Source organism: Phascolarctos cinereus, unplaced genomic scaffold (assembly GCF_003287225.1).
Source record: "Phascolarctos cinereus isolate Bilbo 61053 unplaced genomic scaffold, phaCin_HiC Scaffold_9;HRSCAF=440, whole genome shotgun sequence".
NCBI classification, from domain to species: Eukaryota; Metazoa; Chordata; class Mammalia; order Diprotodontia; family Phascolarctidae; genus Phascolarctos; species Phascolarctos cinereus.
This window is the reverse complement of record NW_027556402.1, coordinates 211,896,735-211,923,346: the sequence shown is the minus strand read 5'-3', so window position 1 is coordinate 211,923,346 and position 26,612 is coordinate 211,896,735. Positions and strand designations below refer to the sequence as shown.

General features: G+C 37.3%; 1 protein-coding gene across 3 annotated transcripts in view; it reads left to right on the top strand.

Moving 5' to 3' along the window:
• STK33 (serine/threonine kinase 33) overlaps positions 1-26,612 on the top strand; it is a 243,699-nt gene that overhangs the window by 134,342 nt on the left and 82,745 nt on the right. For all 3 annotated transcript variants that reach the window (XM_078148266.1, XM_078148265.1, XM_021001984.2), the window contains exons 5-7: positions 5,284-5,388; positions 14,140-14,278; positions 16,639-16,727. In XM_078148266.1, the coding sequence (XP_078004392.1) occupies positions 5,284-5,388; positions 14,140-14,278; positions 16,639-16,727 (333 nt within the window). The remainder of the gene's footprint in view (positions 1-5,283; positions 5,389-14,139; positions 14,279-16,638; positions 16,728-26,612) is intronic.

Below are 26,612 nucleotides of genomic sequence, written 5' to 3'. Positions count from 1 at the left end.
AATGGCAAACCACTCTAGTATTGTGGCCAAGAAAACCCCAAATGGGGTCACAAAGAGTCAGATACAACTGAAAAACAATTGAACATGACAACAGTGCCTCATAAAACTATTGAGAATATAAAGTGAGACAGTATGTATGTATATGTAAAGCATTATTTTGTAAATGGCATTACCAGATAACTGTCAGCAATCATTACTATTATCATTTTTCGTTGCTACCTGAGGGCAACCTTCGTCTTGCCTGCTCTTCACTCCTTACCCTCAAGTGTCTACTCTCTTCTTTCCCAGACTACTTGTTCATTTCCTATTTGAGTAGAAGTTGGCTAAGCATCTCTTTTTCAGATGTGAAACTCAGTCTTTTAAACTTGAGTATTTTATCATTATTTTTGTGTTTCCATGCCTATAAGGAAAAAATTGAAAACATTAACTTTACAATGTACTGTCCTGGAGTCAATATGATAGATAATATACTTAGAAATAAACAGGGTGGTTTTTTTTGCCCAGTAACTAAAACACACAAACTATAACTAGTTTGCTACCAACTCTATGAAAATTGATGATAGACAAAAATAATTGTAGAGTCAACAGTGAAGGAAGGCACTAAGAATCAGAAGGATTATTTCTAGTTAGAAAGAGATTTAGTTCAGTTCATATAGATTGATAAAGCTAGATATAACTTAAAATATCACTAGTAACTTTTGCTCTGTCAAAATTAAGTGGATGAAAATGGGGAAAGTCCACTAACCATATTTCTATTTAAAAAGATGTGCCATTTCATTGATATGTGAACTCCCACCATTGATACAGATTGCAATGAACAATTGCGTTTAGAATGAGATGCTGTGACTTAAAACCTTTGTGCATTGATGAGCAGCCTTCTGGAGGGGAGCACCTCTAACCTTAGCCAGGCTGGTCCTCAGAAGACAGACAGTCTGTCTCCAGAGCCTATCTCTCAAGCCTTTCCAACTTGAGAGAGTCGGCCAGAACTAAGCCCTGGCATGACCTTCAAGAATTCAGGATATTGAGAAAGAATGAGAGAAAAGTTGGGGGAAAGTCGGTATCAACAACAAACCTAAGTGTCCTTCTAATTCTAAATTCTCTTGAGTCTCCTATAATGAAGAAAGAAGGTAAAAAATTTAAGAGATGCTTTAGTTTTTGTAGAATTTTAGAACTAACTGGTAAGGGAAATTAGATACCACCTCATCCAAAATATAGAATATGCAGAAGAGGAAACTGGAGGCTCAAGAAGTAAAGAGACTTACCCTTGTCACTTGACTAGTAAATTGAAGACCAGGGTCTGAAGCCCACATCTTTTGACTCTACTGCTGCCTTTCTTTTATATCATACTTACTTCTAGTTTACATGGAATAATTTCAAAAACAAAATATAAATAAAATGCGGACAAAACAACAGGGCGATTCTGAGGTCTTTTCTAAGACTCAGGATGAATTGTGTGGAACCACTCCACAAGTCATGGAATCACCTTAATAAATAGAACATCTGAGCTTGCAAGGACCTTAGAACATGTAATATCAGAGATGGAAGGTAGATTAGAGACCATCTGATTCAAACTTAGAACTTCTTACCGAAAATACTGAAGTATCCAGAGATTCAAGTTATCATACAAATTGTTAGTGGCAGAGCCCAGACTAGAACCAAAATATCTGGTTTCTCAGTTCAATGTCAGAATGTTAACTGCTCTTCACTCCTAAATTAAGTTGTTCCTTAGATCCCATAATTATCCTTCCATATAATTTCCTAAGCTCTGAATTCAATTCAATAAAAAATGATTATTATTCATCAAATTGAATTATTTGGTATGGAACCTTTTAAGTATAATAGAAAGAAGACTAAGGCTGTGGACCCAGTCCCTGGCCTGCAAGTTCATAGCTTACTTTGTTGAAGCTGACATTCAGACAATGAAGTAACCACATTAAACCAATGTAAGAATGAGTAATGAGGTCTGCTTGAGATTGCAGAAGACTGCCTAATAGTTTTGTGACTTTGGCCAAGCCAATTATTTTTTCTAGGTGTCAGATCACCTTTGTGGGGTGTTTGAGGGACAACAGTATAGTGGAAAAATCTCTGTATCAATAGTCAGAGGGCCTTGGTTCAGATTCTGGCCATGTTTGTTTAATTAGGCAAGTAATTTCTCTCTTTAGATCTGTTTTCTTATTTATAAAAAGAGGAAGTTGTATTATATCTCTAAAGTTCCTTCCAGCTCTAACCTATGATTCTTCTTCGGTCCCTCATAACTCTAAATCCTTGATTACCTTCCAATCCTCCCTTCCAACTTTATGAATTTTGGGATCTTGGAATTATAAGAAATTTAAGAGACCATCGAGTTCAGGAGTCAACAAATTCTGTTGTGTGGGGCAAATCTGGCCCACTACCTATTTTTGTATCACCAGCAAGCTAAGAGCCATGGTAATTTGCCCCCACTGATAGTGGCAGGGATGAGATTCCAAGTCATTCTCCAGGCCTACCACCTGGTTCATAGAAGAAAGTGATTGAATAACCGAATTTACACTCAGATGCCCATTATCCTTCTCTGGTATGTTTATTATACCAGACTACCCCACAGAAGACGACCAGACTCAGCACAAAACAGAGAACCCTTAATAGGATTCAAGATTATAGAAAGGACAGAATTTTGGCAAAGACACAGGACCCTTGAGAAAGGAAGACCATAGAAAAGTGACTTGCCTAAGGTCACATAGGTAATTAGTAGTAGAAATAGGACCATAATTCAGATGTCCACCTTTCCACACCACTTGGTATTGAACTTCACCAATTTGGGGAGAGAGGATGTAACTGGAGCCTCTCAAATTACAGGCGAGACATCAACTCTCTTAGAAGAAACTCAGTTTGATTAGAAATAGTGTTTTTCCCCTCTCATCCTTCCCTTCTCTTTGACTTTCCTTCCTCTGACTGTGCTTATAGAAATCAAACAGTATTAGCCAGGAATGCGGGCTCCTTCTAGTATGAATGAAGTAATCCTGGTCTGAGGGAAGGCAGGTCCCTCTTGGATTTATTGTTGAGAGCCAAAGGGAACTAGAAGAAACCAGGGGGAGCACAGGCCCAGAATCAGCCCCTGCTTAATGCCTGTTTCCTTATTGCATTTGCGTAAGGCCCCAAACATGCTGTTCCTCATTCTCTCCAAGTGGTTAGATAGCCTGGAAGGTCATGGTTTTCATGTTCTTGTACCAATGTGGACAGAGAAGTAAGTACTATTGTGAAGAAAAACTCAGTTGAATATATTGAAAATTGAAAGCATTTAAGGAGAAGGGACAGAATTAGAGCTAACCAAATTTACAGAGGAAATACATAGACACAGATAGCTCCCGTTTCTATAGTGCTTTACAAAGCACTTCCTTCATAGAAATCCTTTATAGGATGTAGCACAAATACTATTATACCTATTTTGCAGATGAGGAAATAGGACCAGTGTAGATGACCGTCTAAGGTCACATCACTAGTAAGTGTCATAACCAGGACTTGAATCCAGGTCTTCATACCCATAATTGCAATGCTTTTTTAAATTCAATTTGGCAAACATTTATTCAACATGTACCTCATGTACAACACTATGCTAAGTGCTATGGATATAAAGGTAAAGATGGACATTTTTTTGACCTTAAAGAGCTTACATCCTACAAGAGAGAGTTATGATGTGCACACAGACATAAGTGTGTATGTCTAAGATGTAATGGGGACACAGGGAAAATGAAGACAAAGTACTCTAGGAATTAAATTTGAAGAGAGAAAACTTTAAACCAAAGGGTTAGGGAATGCTATATAAAAGAGGTGGGATTTGAGCTGAGCCTTAAAAGAAGAGAGCAATCAGGGCAGCTAGGGGCTCAGTGGATAGAACACTGGCCCTGAAGTCGGGAGGACCTGACTTCAAATTTGACCTCAGACCAAACACTTGACACTTACTAGCTGTGTGACCCTGGGCAAGTCACTTAATCTCAACTGCAAAATAAAAAGAAGAAGAAGAAGAAGAGAACTATGAAAGGCAGAGGTGAGGAAACACTTTCCAGGTATGCAGGATGATCTGTGTAAAAATGCATATGGGCAGGAGAAAGCATTCTGATTTCAGGAAACAGTTGTAGCAACCACCTTGCTTCTCATCTGGTCACATATCCCTTGTTGTTGTTCGGTCATTTCAGTCGTGTCAGACTCTTCATGACCCCATTTGGGGTTTTCTTGGCAGAGATACCAGAGTGGTTCGCCATTTCCTTCTCTAGCTCATTTTACAGATGAGGAAACTGATGCAAACAGAGTTAAGTGACTTGCCCAGGGTCACACAGCTAGTAAGTGTCTGAGGCCAGATTGGAATTCAGGAAGAGGAGTCTTCCTGAATTCCAATCTATCTACTGGGCCATCTAGCTGCACACATCCCTACTCTCTGCCATTTTATACATGATAGAAAAATTGCATCACCTGTCCAAGGTCAAACAACCACTAAGCAAACGATAACGTCTGCCCTCAGAGAGCTCACAATCTAGTGGAGGAGAAGTCTTAATCAGACTTTCTTGTCCATTGTTATATTGTTTAAATATAAAAATTTTGTGAAGCAAGAGTAGTAGGTGAACCAAATATTATTATCCATTTTCCCCCCTACAATATAGAACGTAAAAGGGTTTAATGTGAAATAAGTCTTGAAAGGTAGGTTGAGTCAAATTGTAGAGAATCTGAAATGCTAGGCTACTTACTTAGGACTTTCTTCTGTGGTCAGTAAGGAGCCACTGACGGTTTTTGATAAGAGGAGTGATATCAATGATCAGACTGTATCATAAGAAGATGATTTTAGAAGTTGTGTACAGGATGGATTAGACAAGGGACAGCTGAGGTATAGAGAGGCAATAAGAGGTGAATAAACTAAATTGGGGATAATACGATTGGATAGATGAGGATGGAGATAACAAATGTTATAGAAAAATTTCTGGGACTTGGCAGATGACTGGATGGGAGTTGGGAGAAGGGAAAAGATTAAGGATGCTTGAAAGGGAAGGCAGAGCTATGTATCAGCAGCAGCAAAAAGAAGGAAGTCAGGGGAAGTCTCTGCTCAACTCCAGAGTCCAGACTACACAGGAGTTGAAACTGACCAGAACAAAACCTGAAACGAATCTAATTTAATCTTGAGAATAAGTTGCCTATCACCACATGAAAGAGGAATAGTATGAAAAGATAAAAGATATGAAAAGAATATGCACTTGTTACCCAGAAATAGGTTGAAGTGACATTCTGATTTCATCTTGTGTTTCCTCATCAATTAAGGCTGGAAGCTCTGCTGTGAAATTACTTGAACGGGAGGTGAACATCCTGAAAAGTGTGAACCATGAGCATATCATTCATCTACAACAAGTGTTTGAAACACCCAAGGTAAGAATGCAGGAATGGGAGTATTTGGAAAGTTGTAATTAATACCGAATAAACATCATTAGGACATGAGGTAAAAAAGGTAACAACTGCCTTGTCAGAGAGAAGAAATGGAATCTTGGACAGGGTTAGTGACTTCTTTGTGGTTGGTCAGACAGCCGAGAGAGTGGCCGTACTAGGACCTGAAGCCAGCTCTTTTGACTTCAAGGCCCCTGTTCTTATCACCATGCTGCTATGCCATGTTCTGAAGGATTTCCTTATTCTTATTTATGTAATCTATGTATCTTTTAAAAAAAATTTGGGGGGGGGGGCAATTGGGGTTAAGTGACTTGCCCAGGGTCACACAGCTATGTAACCTATGTATCTTGACACAGTCAGACTCGTAGGTCCAATGATGACCCCAAGTAGAACAGGGAAATAATAGAAGAGACATCTTACTGGCAAGTACAATTGCCTTGGGAAGCTAGTTTTCAAAGATCATAGAATTTTCTCTTTTTCATCGTCCAGTCTGATCCATCCTTTTTTACAGAAGAGGAAGCTAAGGACCGTGGAGATGGTCCTATTTAATCAGAACTAGGACCGGGCCTTCTCACTCTTACACCAGATCCCTTTCGACCACATAATGCTGCCTTTGGGTTTTGCCCTTTTATTTCTTTAGAGGTACACGGAATTTTGTCTGATGCAAGATAATGAAGTAAGGTCACTGTTTATACTCAACTAAATAGCTATGATTATGATTATCATGTCCAGAATATGAATCCTCTCTCATGTTGGTTAGGACCTACAAAAACATACCCCTTTTAAAATTTTACTTAAAATTTAATTTAATTTTTTAATTTCCTTAGCATTATTATAGTTTCATTCAAATACCTGTTGTTTTGTACTCTTCCATTGATAGGCATGGTGATTTGGGAGTTAGTTGTTCTGCTTCATAGAACAATAGAACATTAGTGCTAGAAGGGGCCTTGAAGAGAATGTAGTCCAATCCCCCCTTCCCTCTGCTACCGCCTTCCCTGGCTCTGTTTTACAAATAAGATTCAGTTCTAATTGCCACCTCTCGTGAGGAACATTCATAAACTGGAGCACATTCAGAAGGGAGCAGTCAGGATGGTGAAGCTCCTGGAATTTATGCTGCAGAGAGAGTTCTTTGGCCTGGATGAAGGATGATATAGATATAGAACCAGTTTGGGGCTAGATATTTGGGGAAACTTCCTAACAATTTCTGTCCAAAATGCAATGGCCTGCCTCTAGAGTCAGTGAGTTTCCCATCACTAGATTCTGCATGTTGAAGGGAGACAGCCACTTATTAGGGACGTTAGGCAAAGTTTGTTCATAAATAAGGAATACACAACCTGTGAAGATGATTCTACATCTTTAGGCCTTAAGACCAATCTCACTGAATCATCTCTTACCTGAGACAAATGGCTCCTTCAACCTGTCCTTCTGTAACTTGGTCGTCAGCTGCCACACTATCCTGCTCATTCTCCTTTGGTTACATTCCACCTCTAGAACTTTGTCATTCTCCTTTAAAAGGCTGAGGGATTTGGCCAAGGCCAACAATACAATGGGTGCTTATAGAGCCAGAACTGGATCCTTGGCCCCCTCCAAAGCTAATGCTCTGCCTGTCTACTGCTTCTAAGATAAACTCATGGTACTCCGTATCGGGTACAGTAATGGCGTCCTTGGCTATGCTCTAAAAGTGTTAGATATTTTGGTTGTCTTTCATGAAGGGAAACAGCCAGCTCTCCTTAGAATGTACTATCCTGAGCTATCTACACGAAGGACCTGGTAACTATTGTTACCTTGCTGCCACCAGGAAAATAGATGAGTTAATAGTGTTTATTTTCTTCCTGAAGTCTAGAATAGCTGAAAGGAAAATTTAAGGAAATTGGCCTACTTTTAGAATATATCTGCATCCTCAAATTGGGTTGTTTGCCCTTAATTCAGTTAGGCTGGCTGCACACATCCCAACATGATTAGCCTTATCATTTGGGCCATCTGAATGATTGATGGAATGACTACTTGATTGATTAGGCCCCAGTGATTGGTATTGATCCCCCAAACTGCCAATATGACATGATCAGCTGTGCTGCTGTCCAAAGCATTCTCTGAATAGAGACATTGCCTTAGTTTAAGTGGATGTTTCTGAATATCAATTAACCAAATTCTTTTCTACCAGCAGCATACCTTTTTTTCCTCCTGGATTTCATTTAACTATACTGTGTCACATTTGTTGCTGAGGACACATATTCAAAATAAGCATTTTGTCTTGTGGGTCTAATGTTCGTGACAAGTTGGCCTATGTAAGTGGGCTACTTACCACTTTTTGTATTAGTGAGCTTAAAACATGTCTGATCAGTGCTTACAACCAATAATGAGCTTTAAAATGGATTTATGCAACTAAAAAGTCTGGAAAATCCTGAGGCTCCCGCAAGTCGTACTCTAACAGTCTAGGACCAATTACATCTACAATATGAAAAAGTGCTGGCCTCTTGTTTTCTTGCTGTCAGTGTAAGATCAGAAACTCCTAGGAATTAGAGTTGCATGGGATCTTAGAATTCATCCTATGCAGCCATCTCATTTTACAAATTAGCAAAAAGATACAGAGGGTGAGTTGACAGAGATCATCCAGGGAGTCAGTAGCTGATCCAGGAGTCACATTCAGGAGACTCTGACTTTACTATTTCTTCCTCCTGGTGTTCCTCTAGTTTTTTCTTCTTTGCATTAATTCTTCTGAATTAATGACATGGACAGTTTAACACTGAATCTTAGCAATGCATTGAATGAATAAAGATTAGCTATTTCAACGTGGGCCGTATAGCATCTCAGAGATGTAGTCATTAGGTTTTGCAGCTTCAGGGGCTCCTCTTTATTAATTCACCCAGGGGTGATAAAGCTCTAAGGAATTGATTCAGGTCAGTTGTACTCACAAGAAACTGATGAATCAGAATGCTGATTTATTCATTTATAGTGGAAAGATACACATTACTTGCCTTCTACATGGGTATGGAGGGGTAGAAGGGAGGGACAGAATTCAGAACTCAAAATCTTTTTTAAAACGGATATTAAAAATAAAAATAATAATACATTTAAAATGTTTTTTAAATGATGAGCAGGATGATTTCAGAAAATCATGGGAAGAAGACTTATATGAACTCATGCAAAGTGAGTAGAACCAGGACACCATTGTATACAGTTAACAGCAATATTGTAAGAATGATCAATTATGAGAGACAGTTACTCTGATCAAGACAATGATCTGAGACAAATCCAAGACTCGTGATGAAAGATGCTATCTACCTCCAGAGAGAAGGAGAACTGATGAACCCTGAATACAGATTGAAGCATACTTTTTCTGTTTTCTTCCTTTTTCTTGTTTTTTTTTGTCTGTTCTGTTTTTTTGGTAACATGGCTAAAATGAAATATGTTTTGCCTGACTTCACAAGTATGATCAATGTTAAATTGCTTGCCTTTTTCAGGGAGGAGTGAGGGAGGAAAGGAAAGAATTTGGAACTCAAATTTTTTTTAAAAAATGATGGTTAAAATTTCTTAAGTGTAATTGGGAAATAGTTAACAAAATAAAAATATTTTTAAACGATAATAGAGATATGCCTGACCTGATAAACAGCACTCCTTCCTGGTAGTCTGTATGCTTAGGAAACCATATTACATATCAGAACATTGCTTGCCAAGTAGAGTTGGTTGTTAAGGAATATTTCCATCAAGAATTAAACTGTTCCAATCTATGGATATGTATTTTAAAAGAGTGTTAATTGGCTAGAATCAGAGCTCCCCCTTCCTTGTTCGATACTGGAAAAATATTCAAGCAACAACAAGCAGTTATTGGATGATTACTCTGTGCAAGGCACTGTGCTGTTGGAAGATAACAAAGATCACTAGAATACACAACCTCAGTTAAAAGAGTCTTCGAAGTCCGTCTAGTAAGTTCAGTCTATACTTAACCAAGAATCATCTCTCCATTTTCTTTGGCAAGTTCTGATTCATCATCTGCCTGCATGCTCCCAGTAAAGGGGAAGCTACTCCCTCCTACATCAACCTATTCCTCCCGATTGCAACTGGCTCCACTCTCTGGGGCCAAGTGGAATAAATCCGGTTCCTCTTTCATTGGGCAGCTTTTCAGATATTTGAAGATAATAGTTGTGTTCACACAAGACTTCTCTTTTTCAGGCCAAAAGTACATAGATCTTTCATTCAAGCCAGAATGATGGCAACAATGCTTCAGCTCTCTCATCATTCTAGCTCCCTTTTTGGATGTATTCCAACCTGCCTATGTCCCTTCACTCATTCTGGACCTGATGCCTTGCAATGCAGCCTTGGATAGGATTCAGTTTTTTGGTTTGGTGTTATCTGCCATGTCACACTGTTGACTCATATTGAGTCCACTAAAGATGGATATGTTTTGTTTTTACATTATATTGATTTCTGAGTATTTCCCTCCCCTTTCCTTACCTCTCATAGAGCGAAGAGTTAAAAAGAAACACAATTCAGCAAAACCAATGAGCATACAGACCATATCTAACATCATGTGTAATATTCCACATCCAGATTAATTTAACTCTGCAGTGAAAGGAGAGAGGTGAATTTTCTCAACACTTCTCCAGGTTCAAGTTGGGACATTATAATTACACAATATTTAGATTCATTTTATTGTTCTTTCTGTTTACATTGTTGTTATCATCATGCATATTGCTCATCTGGGTCCACTTGCCTCACTGAGTTGGCTCACATAAGCCTTTCCTTGAGTCTCTGAATTCTTCCTATTTTTACAGCACAGTGATATTCCATTACATTCATGTGCATTGTTTAACTGTTTCCCAGATGAAATGTACTTCCTTGTTTCTAGTTCTTTGCCACCACAGAAATGCAGCAATGAATATTTTTGTATTTATGGGACCTTTTCATTTTTGTTCTCCTTGGGGTATATGCTAGTAATGGATTCTCCAGGGTGAAAGAATATGGACATTTTATTCATTTTTAAAAACGTAATTCCAAATTGCCTTCCACAATGGTTGGACCAATTTACAGCTCCTCCAAGAGTGTATTAGTGTCTCTGTTTTCCCATAAGCCCTCCAATATTGAATATTTTCAGCTTTTGTTATCTTTTCCAATTTTCTGTCAATATTGTATTAATTTGTGTTTCTAATATTTGGAGCACTTTTTCTTATGGTTGCTAAACACTTTTGAGAACTCTTTCATCATATACTTTGACTGCTTGCCCATTGGGAAGTTGCTCTTCATCTTATATGTTTCTGTTAATTCCTTATGTACATAGTGGATATAAAGACCATATGAGAAATATTTGATGACAGCATTTTCCCAGTTGTCAATCCCCCTTTTTCCCCTAGCTTCCTAGCTGCCTTAATTTTATTCAGGTAAACCCTTTTCAATCTTCTGTCATCAAAATTATTTTATCCCTTGTGATTTCTTCCATCTCTTATTTGGTTAAGAGTTTTCCCCTTAGTTGTAGTTGTGATATATATTTCCATCCATTTTCTTCTCATTTTTTTATGATGTGACCTTTTCTATTTGTCAAGTATCTATTTGAAAGTCATTTTCTCTAGAGTTTTTTTTTTTCATAAGAACTTGCCACTTATTTGTTCATTATTCTGGACTTGTGAAATTATTTTTTGAACCCAAGTGTACCCCTTTTTGAATTTCATCTTATTCCATTTGGCCCATCATTCTACACTGCTGAGATATTTGTAGATCAGGGTTTTATTACCCAACATATTAGCTATTAGACCCTGCCCCAGTAGGGGTGATTAGATACTTATTAATATGAATTTACCATAAATTAAGATCAAAAGTTCGTAGTGCAAGAGCTGGAAGAGACCACCTAGTCTCACACTTTCATTTTACAGATGAGGAGACTGAGGCCCAGGCAAGTGAAATAACTTGCCCATGTTTACACAGTAGATTCATCAGAGGTGGGCCTTGAACTTAGTTCCTCTAATTGCAGAGCCAGCACTCTTTCTATGACCTAGTGCTGCCTCCCCAAAATGAGAATATGATGGGTGCATAAGAGTACAGAAGAGTACATAAGAGGATTATATGAAGAAGAGACTCGTTTATTCAAGAATCACTCAAGAAGTAGTGTTTGATGTTAAGCCTTGAAGGATGAGGAGAATGTCAACAAGTGAGGGGATGGGGAACGAAATCAAGGTAGTGGGATTCTAAACACAGGGCATAACATAAGCAAAGGCTAAAGATAGAAATAAATGTAACAGATTCTTACACCTAGGACTTTTAGATGTTATGCAGATCACTGCCCTTCTTTTTGTTTTTCTCCAGTCATTTCAATCATGACCCCATTTGGGGTTTTCTTCACAAGGATACTGGAATGGTTTGCCATTTCCTTCTCTGGCTCTTTAACAGATAAGGAAAATGAGGCAAACTGGGTTAAGTGACTTGACCAGGGTCACACAGCTCAGAGGCCAGATTTGAATTTGGGAAGATGAGTCTTCCTGACTCCAGGCCTGACACTCTATGCACTGCACCGCCAGTTTGTTAGTTTTAGCATGTAAATGATGTACACTGTATTTTTATGTTACTTTCCACTTAAATTGATGAATTCCGCTTAAATTTGATAACACTTGAGGAACACATTAACCTTATCTACACTGTGCTTGTTATTTCTTAGGGCAAATTCCTTTGGAGGAGATTCCTGAGTCTCTAGTCTTAGTCATTGTGTGCTGATTCTTTTTAGTTTCCATTTCAGAGGTGGGCATTTCCTCACCTGGGCCCTTGACTCAGAGTGCACCTTCTTTATAGAAGCCTTGTCATCAGAATTGGAGGGCATATCATATCCTAAGGTCTAGTATGGCAACAGTGGACACTTAATACGTGTTTGGTGAATTGGACTGAATTTATAGTGTGAGCTATAAGATCTGCAAAGAAATAATGCAGACACATTTTAAAATATTTACTTGGTGAATCTTGCATCAGCAGAGAAATCCAGATTAAGATTTTGTTGGAAGAAAGCATTTTCTATCCCAGAACCTGAAAACAGTCTGTATTTCTAAGCATTTATTTTATTTATTTATTTACTTATTTATATTATTTAAGGGGTACCTTCAGGAACCACAGTATATTGAGATAGGTTGGTTTTTTCACACTCCAACTTTGTCTCCTGGTGTATAAGATAGGATGAGAAGGAACACTTGTGATACTACTATTCAAATATTTGGGATTAAGCCTTTTAATTAGATATGTGAGAAACAACCAGACAGATCAATACTTATATAATTAGAGAGAAGATTTTTCCACGGAAGACAGACTAAGCAAGATATGGTGAAGAAACAGCAAGACTCCTTGGTTCGACACAAGGATAAGATCGGGATCACTCTTATTCACAGCACGTGTTCCCCTCAAACCAATGAGTAGGGTCTTACCCATTCTCACCCATCGACCCAGTTTAAGGGATATGGTTAAAATGGAACAGTTCTTTATTGTCTCCATAACATAACAAGCTGATCCACCGCTTTCTCAGATATGAAGGTGCTGTAGTATAATGGACTAGGAGTCCAGACACCTCCTTGTTAGTTCCAATTCTGACACTAAATTGCTGTTTGACCTTGGTCAAGTCACAAAGTCTCTGGGCCTCAGTTTCATAATGTGCAGAGGGTTAGACTTAATGACCTCTAAGATCACTTCTGCTTTGAGATTCTATGATGGTCTGTCTTATCTGAAATTTCCTAAGACAGAAGGTAGGATCCAGAGCAAAGGCATGAGTTGGTGCTAAAGGATTAGTAGAATTCAGGGAGCAAGTGAAGAGACATGATATAGGATCAGAAAAGAAACGTGTCAATCATTGGGAGAATAAGGAAGGTTCTGCCCTAAACAGAGAGTATGACACAATTTGCCATATTCCTTACCTTGCATTCATGTGCACATCTTAGTGCTCAGACGTGTAATAGTTACCTTGCACTCTAGATTCCTCCAAGTGAGCTTCATCTGAACAGCTCCCTAGATTACTAGCTTTACCATCCAGTGAAACAGCTGTCTTCAAGCAGTACTGAGTGAGAATCTAGTCAAAATGTCGATCATAAACCAATTGTCCCAATAGTGTAAACTGTGTCCAGACTTGGGAAAAACACAACTCACTTACTGATACACACAAGAAATCTGAGGAACACAAATCTCAGTGACTCTCCTCTACCAGAGGATCAGCCGCATGAGCACACAAACACACAAATACACAGGGTATGTGATCAGCAGCTCAGATCTTTGCCTCTGCACAGGTATAGCGTAAACATGAATCCTACCTGGCTTTTTCCCTCACTTTCTTCTTCACACAGTTCTCTTTACAATAGCAGCAGTATATTGGCCAATATGGTTACCCCAACTTGACTTCTAGAGCTCCCTCCACTCAAATACTCTGTGTTTGGCATAGTCCCAGAAAGGACCGAAGCATTAGGACGGTCTTCCATACTAATGTCACCTGTGCTTTCACCTCCACAAACCTGATTGTTCTCTTCTGCTCTGTACTCACAGTTGAGCTCCAAAGGTTTTTTAAAATCATTTGAACAGAGTAAAGTAATTCCTCCTTTTTAATAATGTGGTTTACTTTCTTTAGCAAAACAGCATTTTAAATGGAATCATTCATCTTAAAAGATCCAGTTATGGTTTTTTTTTTACTATTTATGCATTTAAACTCTTGAGATGATTCAACAATCCAAAAAATATCTTAATAACCAGTGCTAAATAACTCTCTCTGCTCCTTTTAAATGCCAGCGGATGTACCTTGTGATGGAACTCTGTGAGGATGGAGAACTTAAAGGAATACTGAACAGTAAAGGGCACTTCTCTGAGAATGAGACAAGGCAGATCATTGGGGACCTAGGGTCAGCTATTGCATACCTTCACAAAAAGGGTAAGAAGGAAGCTCACCAGTCACATATATTCAGTTAAAGTAATAAAAATGATAATAATAATGATAAATTACACTTATGTATTTTATATAAACTAACTCATTTGATCATTTGAAAACAATTGCAATTTGTAGACAGTGGAAGAATTATTGTCCTCATTTCACAGATGAGGAAACTGAGGGTCAGAGGGCTAGAAGAACTTTCTCAAGGTCACCTGGCTAGTTAAAGAGGTCACCAGGTAAAAAGTGGCAGAGCCATTCCTCAAACCCAGGGTTGGTTTTGTTGGTTTTTTTTTAAATTCAAAATTCAGCTCCCTGCATTAATTAATCCCTAAACCAAAGATGAAAAGAGAAAGAAAGCTATAGAGTGATATCATTGGGAAGAATAAAGTAAAATGCTCAAAAATAGAATACAAATATTTTTAGATAATCTATCCCTAAATCCTAGATTTATGGTTGGGTGTAGCTTTTAAAGATCATCAAGTCAAACCTCATTTTGTAGATGAGGAAACTGAGGCTCAGCAAAGGTAAGTGATTTGCCCAAGGTCACAGATAAAGGACAAGGTAACTTGTCACAACTGCCAGGGCTGCTGACTCCACTGCATCATGCTGTGCACATTTGATTAGTTCTAGGAAAACAACAAATATGACAAAATTTATTAATGAAAAAAATTAAGGCTGCATGCATGATCCTACCTTGTGTGAAAAAGCCTACCTCACAGTATGAAGAAAGTTTTTGATAAAATGCAGTACTCATGTAGGGTTAAAATAGTTTAAACCATAGCAATAGAAAGATTTTTCCAGAATACAATCAAAAGTATGTATGTGAAACCATAAGCTAATATTGAATACAGGGAAGAATAAAAATGAGTGTTAAATAGAAATATTTATTCTCATCACTCATATTTAGCCATGTAAAATATCTTAGAAATAGAAATAAATCATGAAAAAGAAATGAAAGGAAAAAGTATTAGTAATGAAAAAGTTAAAGTATCTCTTTTGGTGTAGACTGTATCCCTAGAAAACCAAAGGCAGTCAATAATAACAAGAAAAATTAATGATCAATAACTTCTGTAAAGGAGTTGGATACAAAATAAACTCATAAAAATTACCTGTTTCTAAATTTTACTACCAGAAACTGATAGTAAAGAACTACCTTTTATAATAATGAAAAAATGTATCAAATATCTTAGCATTCCTTTATCAAGGCACATGAGACCTAGACAAATAACAATTTTAAAACAACTGACAGAAATCAAGGAAAAACTGAAGAAATGGAGGAATTAGTTCAAACATAGATAATCATAATGAACCTATTTCTCAAATTAACTTATAAATTTAAAGCAATATCAATCAAGATACCAAAAGGCTGTTTGATAGCATTAGATAAAGTTGTAAGGAAATTCATGTGGAAATAGCAAAAAAAAACCACATACTTAGAATATTGAGAAAAGTTATGAAAAAGAAAACTGGTAAAATGCAATTAGCATCACCCAGAAAGCAGCAATTATAATACTTTGGAGTCCAATGCCCTTAAGCAGTGTGAAGTTGCCAGGCTTGCTTTCAGGAGTACCAACTAGTGTTAGTGGGGATAAGGCAATCAGGGGAACAGCAAGATTAGTAATGATGATAATCCATATTTTTTTTCCTGTTGGGGCACATCAGCATTCTTAAAGGAAAACAATATCAGCTAAATTTATCAATGAAATTGCTGGTCCAATCCCTAGCCCTGTCCCTATTGTGTATAGCTAAGAATTGTGAGCCCCTTGATGACACATTTTTTCTTTTTTCCTCCCCTTCTAAGAAAGTTTAAAATAAATTATTTTACCAGTTTCTGCAGGGTGGTTTTTTTTTCATGGAAGTACCAGGAAATGTCTTTTTTAGGGGAAAGGCACAGATAGTAATAATGATAGTTCCCTTTACACAGCACTTCATTGTTTACAAAGCACTGTCTTTACAATAGCCCCATGGCTATTGGTAGGACAGGTGTGTTTATCTCCACTCTACAAAAGAGAATGCAAAATCCCAAGAGGTGAAGTGAATGACTTGCCCAATGTCATATACCTAGGAGCTAACCAAGTCAGGGATACACAGTCAGTTCTTGGAGTTCCATTACAATGTCTATGTGCATTATCTCCTGCTGGAAGAGAACAGAACAGGAATGGGGATAGAAATCTCGAGTCTGATTTCTAGAATCTCCAAACTTGTATCTTTTCAAGGTTTCACAGTTGGCAGTCCTTGGGGCATTTTGTAAAATGTCTTTGGCACGTTCCTTTGACAGTCATTCATTCTTTCACTTGATATCCTTTCCAAATAACTTTCACTTACTGACCTCAAGTTATCCTTTTATTTTTTCTTGGTAGATATAGTTCATAGAGACCTAAAGCTGGAAAATATTTTGGTTAAAAGCAGATATACGAATGAAAAAAATGAAACCAACTTTAACATAAAGGTAAGACTATTAGTGCTAGAAAGGATCTTACAGATGATCAAGTTAAACCTAAGAAACTGTGGGTGTGGAAAGTGATACCCAAGTGTCAAAGTCATTATCTCCCTCTAAATGCATATTTGTAGCTTTTTGAACAGACTAAATGGTTTTCATTTTTAAAAAGACTTCTCACAGATGAAGATGTAACTGACACGAATAATTTTAGAAGTTACATATTCTTCAGCATAAGAAAGCCTTTCAGCAATACCACTTAACTTCTCCAATTATTCTTGTCAGTTACATACTCGCCTATGAGGCTTTAACATTTTAAAAATAAAAACCATTTACTCTATTTTCAAAACCTACTTTATTAATGTACATACACATTTGGATAACTCCAAATCATTTGTTATGCTGAGCAAACAGATGCTCTGAACTATAATTAATTTCTAAATTATGCCTGACATATAATGTAAATGTGTTTGTAATTTAGAGAAAAGCACACCTAGATTATGCTTTGATTCAGCCAACAAATGCATTTCAACAAACATTTATGAAGTGTCTGCCACATGTAAGGCCTTCACATGAGTCCTACTCTGGTGCTACATCATGGCATGGAAGTGACATGATTTCTGAAAAGGCATGCCAGCAGAGCACAATTTAGGCAGCTCTCTCATGCTGCAAAGACTCTGGAACTGGCAGGGATATGCTTTATCTGATGGCTTTAGACCAACTTAGAGAAGCAGAGAGAGGAGCATCACTGATGAGCTGACCAGCTGATGAGTAGATAATGAATTATTTGGATGGTGCAGCCCACAAAGCAAAGAAAACTAATAATGTGACCTCTTTATATTTCCTCAGTATTACTGACAGAGTAGTGAAAAAAGACAGAGTATCCTAAAAATCACATTGTTTTTAGGCTAACATTAATTTAACTAGTTACTCTAATGTGAGATTTTTGTCTAGTGGCAAAATAATTGCAATACTGTTGTGGAACTGAACCATATCAATCTTTGTATTCTTAGTACCAATGAAACCAGAAAATTTAAGGAAGTTGCAGCAAAATGGAATGATAGTTCCTAGATTCTATTTGGAGACGCAAATCAAGGAATTAGTAAAGTTGATTTCGTTGTGCAATACATTATGTATTAAATTCAACAGTATGATTATTGTTTGAAGCCATTAAGAAACAACATTTCAGGGGACTATTTGGTCGTTTATTGTGGTGCTCAGGATAAACATTTTCAAAAAAACCAAAACCCATCATGAACATAATTGAGTTTTATGAACCAACATTTGTCATTTGCTGAAGAGGATGAGAAGGTAAAGAAATTCTAGGAGGAACACAAAACCATCCAAATTAAGTTGACATATGCTTTAATACTCAGTTACCTCAGTAAAAAGGTAGGCACAGAGGAGGACAGTGATAAATGTGTTGGAAAGTATGATTCAGAGTTAAGAAATAGAAAAAGCCGAAGGGTTCTATATGTATAGAAACCTTACACCTGTATATTGTGATTACTTTTTTTGAGAAGACAGTCTGAAGCAACCGGAGATAGAGACCAAGAACAAAATTACATAAAACACACACACACACACACACACACACACACACACACACACACACACACACACAAGAGGGAGGGGGAGACAGAGAGAGACAGAGAGAGAGAGAGAGAGAGAGAGAGAGAAATTGGCTATGTTTTTAATAGATGGGAACTGACTAATCACTGATGAGTCAGCTGTCTGGGTATAGACCGTTGACTTGTAATAACAAAATCAACACTAGTTTTAAAAAAAAAAGAACCAAAATAAGGTGAAGATGTAGTATGCAAATAAAATAACTCCAATCTGACCTATTCAAATAAGCTATTTGATGCCAAAAATGGAAAATGAACTAAAGAAACAGACATAAACAAGAATTATTGCCATTTGTTATATACCTCTAACTGATGAATTTCCATAGTGAGGAAGTCATAAGAGCCCAGAAACCATTTCAGCCCCGAATACTGGATCTCCTTGTCAAATATGGAATTTTAGAAGCTGACAAGGAGAAGAATGGTAGAAGATTTTGAGTAGTGTGGGCTGGTACAACATCAGTAAGAGATGGAGGGAAAAAACAGGTTTGGAAAAAATTTGTGAAAGATTCATTAAGCAAGATCATTCATTCCAAGAATCTTTAAGGATAAAATTGGAAGGAAGATGGAAAAAGAAAGAATCTATAAACCTTTCGACAGGAAACTATTTCTTCATCAATAGCAAGTAAAGCCTGAACACCTGAATTTTTACCATCTCAGTTACTAATGTGCTGCATGACGAAGTGGAAATAATACTAAGGAAACAAAAATGCATATGCTCCAAGGAGGTTCATTCTGAAGATGACAAGCTTCTGAAAGTGCTGAGAAGATATCAAAAAGGAAGAAAAATGATAATTAGAAAAAATAACAGTTGGGATTATGCCCCCCCAAAATGACTAAAAGGACATTACCAAATAAATAATTGATTTATAGGCCTAATCTCTTCTATAAAGTCTTTGAGAATGATCTATACACATAAATAAAGATGCTATTCCTTTCTTTCTCCCTCCCTCCCTCCCTTCCTTTTTTCCTCCCTCCCTCCCTTCCTTCCTTCCTTCCTTCCTCCTTCCTTCCTTCCTTCCTTCCTTCCTTCCTTCCTTCCTTCCTTCCTTCCTTCCTTCCTTCCTTCCTTCCTTCCTTCCTTCCTCCCTTCCCTTCCTCCCTTCCCTTCCTCCCTTCCCTTCCTCCCTTCCCTTCCTCCCTTCCTTTCTTCCTTATTTCACTCGGACTGGAAATGCAGTGGCTACAGATGACCCTGATTCCAGTACTGATTGGCATGGAAGCTTTAACCTGCTCTTTTTTTCCTACCTGGGCTGATTTGACCTTTGTTAGGCAAATTGGTGGCTCTCTGCTCTAGAGATTTGTCAATATCAGTGCTGGATTTGGGGTGGGCATCCAACTGGCTTTAGCCTTACTGTAGCTCAGAACTACCAAATTCAAACAACCCACCAGCCTCAGCTTCCCTCGTTAGCAGAGATTAGAAGACAGTAGTGTACCACCATATCTGGGAAGATGGTATCCTTGATGAAAATTCAAGGAATTGTTAAAAGTGTATTCTAAAGCAGATTACATATTTAAGTCACATGGTTGACTGTCAAGTACTGAGAATACAAGATCCTATTATATATATATATGTATATAGTATATATATACATACTCTCTCTCTATATATATATATACATATATATATATTTTTTTACTGTAAATAAAAGCTATGCAAATTCCTTGTAAGTAGGTCTTATTTCATTCTTTGTACTTCTATCCCCAGTCCCTGGCATGTAGTAGACATTTAATAAATATTTGTTGATTGATTGATAAACCAAAATCCAGGCTTCAAGTTTCTTCTCCAATAAGCTATCTCCCACACAAGATTCCTTGATAGATGCAGTAGCAGAGATAACAATCCTCCAGTGTGAAGTAGAACAAAAACAGGGACTTATATGCTTCAGCGTTGTCATAGAAAATGTCCAGGACAGAATCCAAATGGAAGAGGGATTCCCCATAGGTAAGTGCAGCCTAACAGTCTACACAGGAAAAGAATGCTTATTGTTGTGATTATGATGTATGGTTAGATAGACAGGTAATTGACCTTGTCTATCAATATTAATATATTAAGCAGCCACTACAGATGAAGAATGAGCTGTTTTCAGAATTGAATAGGAGAAAGAGAGTGGAGGCTGGGAAATTATACCATGTTTTCAGTGACCCCAAGGGTGAAATAAAAATTTTATTATTTTTTTTAACACAAATATTCTTCTGTGAGTCTGTATGGCTACAAATAATGGTATGCAACAATCTCTGAATGAACCAAACTGCAGGTCATGACAAGGGCGATGGTGAGATGTGTGGTGGGCATAACTAGGCCTCTACATATTATCAATGATGAACTACTCATAAAAAAAGGTTTAAGAGTGCCAGAGAGAGAGATGCATAATTGGGAAAAGACTCAGGCTATGTAACAAAAGGGAGGGATTACAGATAGACTGATAATGCTAAGAGAGTTAGTGGAAGGCTCCCAATATGTTGGATTGGCCTGCTATGGAGATTTATGGGAAGTGACATATAAGAGTCACACAGGATGAAAATATATGAATAAATTATGACCTGCAACTTTGGTGGAAGAACCTACATAGGTAAGATCAGATTCGCTGAAGAATTCAAGTACATGAAGAAATTGCTTGAATATATATTCCATGATGGAAGCTGCTCTTGTCATTCTAAGACCACAAGGATCTAGCATAAGCTACAGTTAATACACTAAGTGAATGTCTTACTGATTCTACCTCTACAATATCTCTTTCATCCGTCCCCTTCTCTTCACTTGAGAGGCCACCAGACTGGTAGAGGCCCTCATTACCTTTTGCCTGGATTATTGAAATGGCCTCCTAAATGGCCTCGCTTTCTCTGATCCATCCTCCCCAAGCTGATATTCCTGAAGCACAGATCTAACTCTCTCATTTCCTTATTCAGAAACCCCACTGGTTCCATGTTCTCTAGGATAAAATATAAATTCCATGGTTTGGCATTTTAAACCTTCACAATCTGGCTTTAACCTACTTTTCCAGACTTATTGTACTGTACTCCTTTTCCCACACTCTATAGTCTATTCAAGACTGTTCTTCCTCACACATGTCGTTCTATGACCTTGCCCTTGCATAGGCTGCTGCTTATATTTCGAATGGATTCCTTCCTTACTGTGACCTCTGAAGATTCCTGGTTTCTTTCAAAGCTTGGCTCAAGCACCACCTCCTGCGTGAGGTCTTTCCTGATCTGCCCAACTGTTAGTAGTAGTAGTTCCTCCCCAAATTATCTTGTATTTACTAAATGCAATTGTCTTGTATTGACTAAATACAATTATCTTATATTGACTAAATTTACTCATTTATAAATGTTGTTTCACAATATGAGCTCTTTGAGGGCAGATTCTGTTTTGGCTTTTTCCCTCTTATCCCCATTGCCTGATCCACCATACCTAGTGAATGCTTGTTGATTGAATGATTAATCAAGGGTTTTTGTCAAATTAATTATTTTTTAATTCAATTCAATTCTATAAACATTTATTAAAGCACTTATTCTGGATAAGGCGCCATACTAGGCCCTGGATAGAGGTATCAAACACATTGCCTTTGGGTTGCAGGTGGTCCACAACACTTCTGAATATGGCCCAAACCAGGTTAAAATGTAATTGGGAAATATTTAACAAAATAAATAAAATAATATAAAACATTTTAAAACTAAATCAATATGCAGCTCAGAGGGATCCTTATTGTGATTTAGTGGCCCCTGTTTGTATTTGACTTTGACACCACTACCCTGGTGCCTGGGTGGCATGGAGAGAGAAAAAGAAATACCATTTAAAATAACTCCAGTATATATAAACCATCTGAGAGTCAACCTGCCAAAACACACACACACAGGAATTATATGAATATAATTATAAAACAATCTTTGCAGAAATAAAGACATAAATAATTATGGCAATATTAATTATTTGTGATTGGGCTATGCTAATAAAATAAAAATGACAATACCAGTACTTTAAACTACATATTCAGTGTTATATCAACCAAACTACCAGAGGGTTACTTTAAAGAACTGATAAAATAATAACAATTTTTCTATAGGAACAAAAGGTCTAGAATCTCAAGGGAAATATGAAAATATTAAAAAGTGAGAAGGAAGGAGACCTAGCAGTATCAGATATACAACTATATTGTAAAAGAATAATCAGCAAAACTTTTTGGTACTGGTTAAAAAATAGAAGTTGATTTAGTGGAGTCAATTGAATTCTAAAGACCCAGACCCATTTAAACATAATAACATAGTATTCCACAAAGCCAAAGACCCCAAGTATTGGGGAAAGGACCCACTATACAACAATTGCTATGGAAATGGGAAAGCAATCTGGCAGAAATGAGGTTTAAACCAACCTCTGACACCAGATACTTTAATGAGTTCCAAATGTATACATGTCCTAGGTGTAAGATGTAATATTATAAATTAGAGAAGGGAAGGAGATATTTTTCATTACAATGGGTAGAGAGAAGATTCTTGACCTAACAAAGGATGGAGATGATCTTAGATAAAATGTTTAATTGTGATAAAATTTAAAAGATTTTGTATGAATAAAAATCAATATAGTTAGAATTACAAGGGAAGCCATGAACTGGGAAAACATCTTTACAATACATTTCTCAGGTACAGGATGGATATTGTGTACATATATAATATATATGTAATATATATACACACATACATATATACACATACATATATGCACAAATATTTATACACACATATATATGGAATAGATAAAAATATAAAAGTAAAGCTATTCCCTTGTAGATAAATGGTCAAAGACTATGAAATGCAGTTCTCAAAATAAGAGATGCAATCTATCAACAACCATATTTTAAAAAAGTTCCAAATCACTCATAGTAAGAGAAATGCATATTAAAACAATTCCAACATTCCACTTCATCCTGATCAAGTTGGCAAAGATGGTTAAAAATAGTGACAGTTGTTGGTAGGGCTATGGGAAAATAGGCACACTAATATACGGTTGACAGACTGCAAAGTGGTCTGATCATTCTGGAAAGCTATTTGGAACTATACCCAAAATGTCATTAAACTCTGCATACTATTAATGAGCCATATGAAATGGCAAAAGGGATGAATTCAGAGAAACCTGAGATTTGTATGAACTAATATTCAATGGAATGAGCAGAACCAGGAGAAGAGTTTATATGTAATAATTACAACATTGTAAATGAAAATAACTGAAAATTTTAAGAATTCTGATCAATGCAATGACTATTGATGACTCCAGACAACTATGCTTCCCAGTTCTTATTAGGGAGGTGATAGAACATAAGTGCCAAATGAGACAAACATGGCCAATATGTATATTTGTTTTGCTTGATTATATCTATTTATTCTGGAGGGGAATTTTACAGGGAGAGTGACAGAGAAGCAAAAAAGAAATGAAGGAGTCAACAAAATATTTGAAAAATAGAGAGCAGAAGGAAGTACAGAAGTGATGCATACAAGCAGAACAGGGCTGGCACTTTGTCAAATTTAAAGTTCACCATTTTGTATATATTCTATACTTTTTGCATTTTCCACATACTCTTTTTTCTATTCTTTGTATATGGAAACTTTTATGTTTATAAATCTTTGACAAATTCATAATAAAAATGAAAATTTGTAAGTGGGAAACAAGTAAAAAGTTTATCAGATGATGAAACTTAAACCCAGAAAAATTAAGTGATTTACCCAAATTCACATAGGTAGTAATAAAGTTGAGATGCAAGCCATATTTCTCAATGGGTTTCCTTTGTATGTTGATCTCTTTGCTTCTTTGATATCTTTGGAGAAATAAAATAATTCCAGCTTTTTATTGGTATCTTCAATGAAACTTCCCTCATGAAAATGATTAGCAATAGAGAGGACCTGGTGTGAAAGGGAAAGAGTATTAGATTATTATCCTGACTCTTCTACCTGATGGCTGAGTTACCTTGGGCAACATTTTTCCTGTCTCTGAAATGAGGGGATTGGATTAGTCTATAAAGGGCTTTCTTAATGACATAATAAGACCTCTATAGTTTTTGTTCAGTGGTCTTTCAGATGTGCCCAACTCTTCTTGGTAAAGATACTGCAGTGGTTTGACATTTCTTTCTCCAGCTCATTTTACAGATGAGGAAGCTGAGGTGAACAGAGTGAAGTGACTTGCCCAGGATTATATAGCTAGTAAGTGTCTAAGACCAGATTTGAACTCAGGAAAATGAGTCTTCCTGACTTTCAGGCCTGGTGCTCTATCCATTGCACCTCCTAACTGCCCTCTATAATATCACTGTTTTATTTACAAAAATCACAGAATCTCATAATTGGAAGGAATCTCCAATGCCATGTAGACCAACCAGCACTTGAACAAAATCCCATTTAAAACATGCTGGATAAGTAGTCATCCAGTTTTTGCTTGAAGACCTTCCATGAAGAGGAACTCAGTACCTCTCAAAGCAGTATGTCTCACTTTTGGATAACTCTAATTGTTAGGAAGTTTTTTTTTAACATTAATCCTAAAATCACCTCTGCAACATCTACCAGTTTCCCCTAATTCATCTCTGTGGGTTTAAATCAAACAAGTTTAATCCCTCTTCCACATGACTGCCTTGAAGAAAGCTAGTATGTTCTCCATCTTCTTCCTACCCTCCACCCCAAGTCTTCTTTTCTCTAGCCTAACATTTATTCCCTATTCCTTCATCCAGTCTTCATATGGTGTGATCCTGAGGCTCTTCACCACCTTGGTCCTGTTCTTCTGACTGCTTTCCATTTCATCAATTCTTTCCTAAAATGTGATAACCAGAATACAACACAATGCTCCCTATGTGGTCTGACCAGGGCAGATCAGAAGGGCTATCAGTTTCCTGGTCCTGAACATTATGCTTTGATAAATACACCTTAAGAGTGTATGGGGTTTTTTTGGTACTGTAGACTCACATTGAGTCTGTAATATTAATAGCTAACATTTAACTATTTATTTGATAGCTAACATTGTAAGTTTTGCAAAGAATTTTACATAAATAACTCATTCAGTCTGCTCTAATGTCATAAAAACAACAGATCTTTTTGAGCTATAATGGCTGTCTACCCAAGTCACCACCATCTTGTCCTTGTGAAGTTGACTTTTTGAATTCAAACATATGATTTTACTTTTATTGTTGTTATTATTCTGGACCTGTGGTTTCATCTGTGTTGATTACTGCAGGTGAGGAAATGCCCTCTACCAGTACAATTCAGCAAATGTCCTACACCTTTTTTAAAAAAGCTGCCTGGGGCACTAAAAGATTAAAGTGATCTGCCCATAGTCCCCCAGCCAGAATGTATCAGGCAGAACAGATTCCTGACTGGCAGCTCCATATCCCTGTACTCTCTCACTTTGCCTTTAGTTCTAGTAAAGTACATCTCACTGCATTCTGCCCAGCATTCTGGCCTGTTGATTTCTTGTTGGATCCTGACCTTGTTGTTTAATGTGTTCTTGATTCCTCCTAACTTTGTGTTATCTATAAAGATGATGATCATGTCATTTCCAATTTTATCATCACTAAACATGTTAAATAGCACAGAGTTAAGCACAGATTCTTAAGATGCTCTCTAGAGACCATATTCCAAGTTGACCCCAAACCCTTTGGGCTTGACCATTCAATTAATTCCAATTCACTTAGCTATTTGTTGTTTGTCCTTTGTTTTCAAAGAGGAACAGTGTCTTCACTTGTGCGTGAATTGGATTTAAGTGAGGCAGAGTTGCACAGTCATCAGCCTCACTCTTTCTTCCTAAGTTGTCAGAGTCCAGGGGCAGGACAAAAGTCAAGATGACTGGTGATGACCCAGTGTTCAGTGAATGACCTTGGTGTCTTCAATGCCTAACCAACTTCTAAGCTCTCCACAGCACTTGCTGCAGCCGCCTTCATGACCATTAGAACAAATTGTTCTCATCTACCCATTCTGCTGGGGAGATATTCACATGCTTAGGGCAGACATCCTCCTATATTACTAGCAATTAAAATTTTCTAGGACCTGTCACTGACAAGTTTGAGGCCTGTCAGTTACCCTCAACCTAGTTTAGCCCATCAGTGGAGACAATTTACCAAGGTGTGGCCACTGCACATGCTACAGCTTCTTGGATCCACGAGTGAGAGTTTGGTGAATCAGGTGGACACTGAAGGTCAGTAAGCAGCCCTGAAAAGGGCTTAGCAATCCCTCACAACAAGGTGCCAGTCCTCCTGAACACTGCATACATCCCACTTTGGTACCACTTAACTGTTTAGTCCAC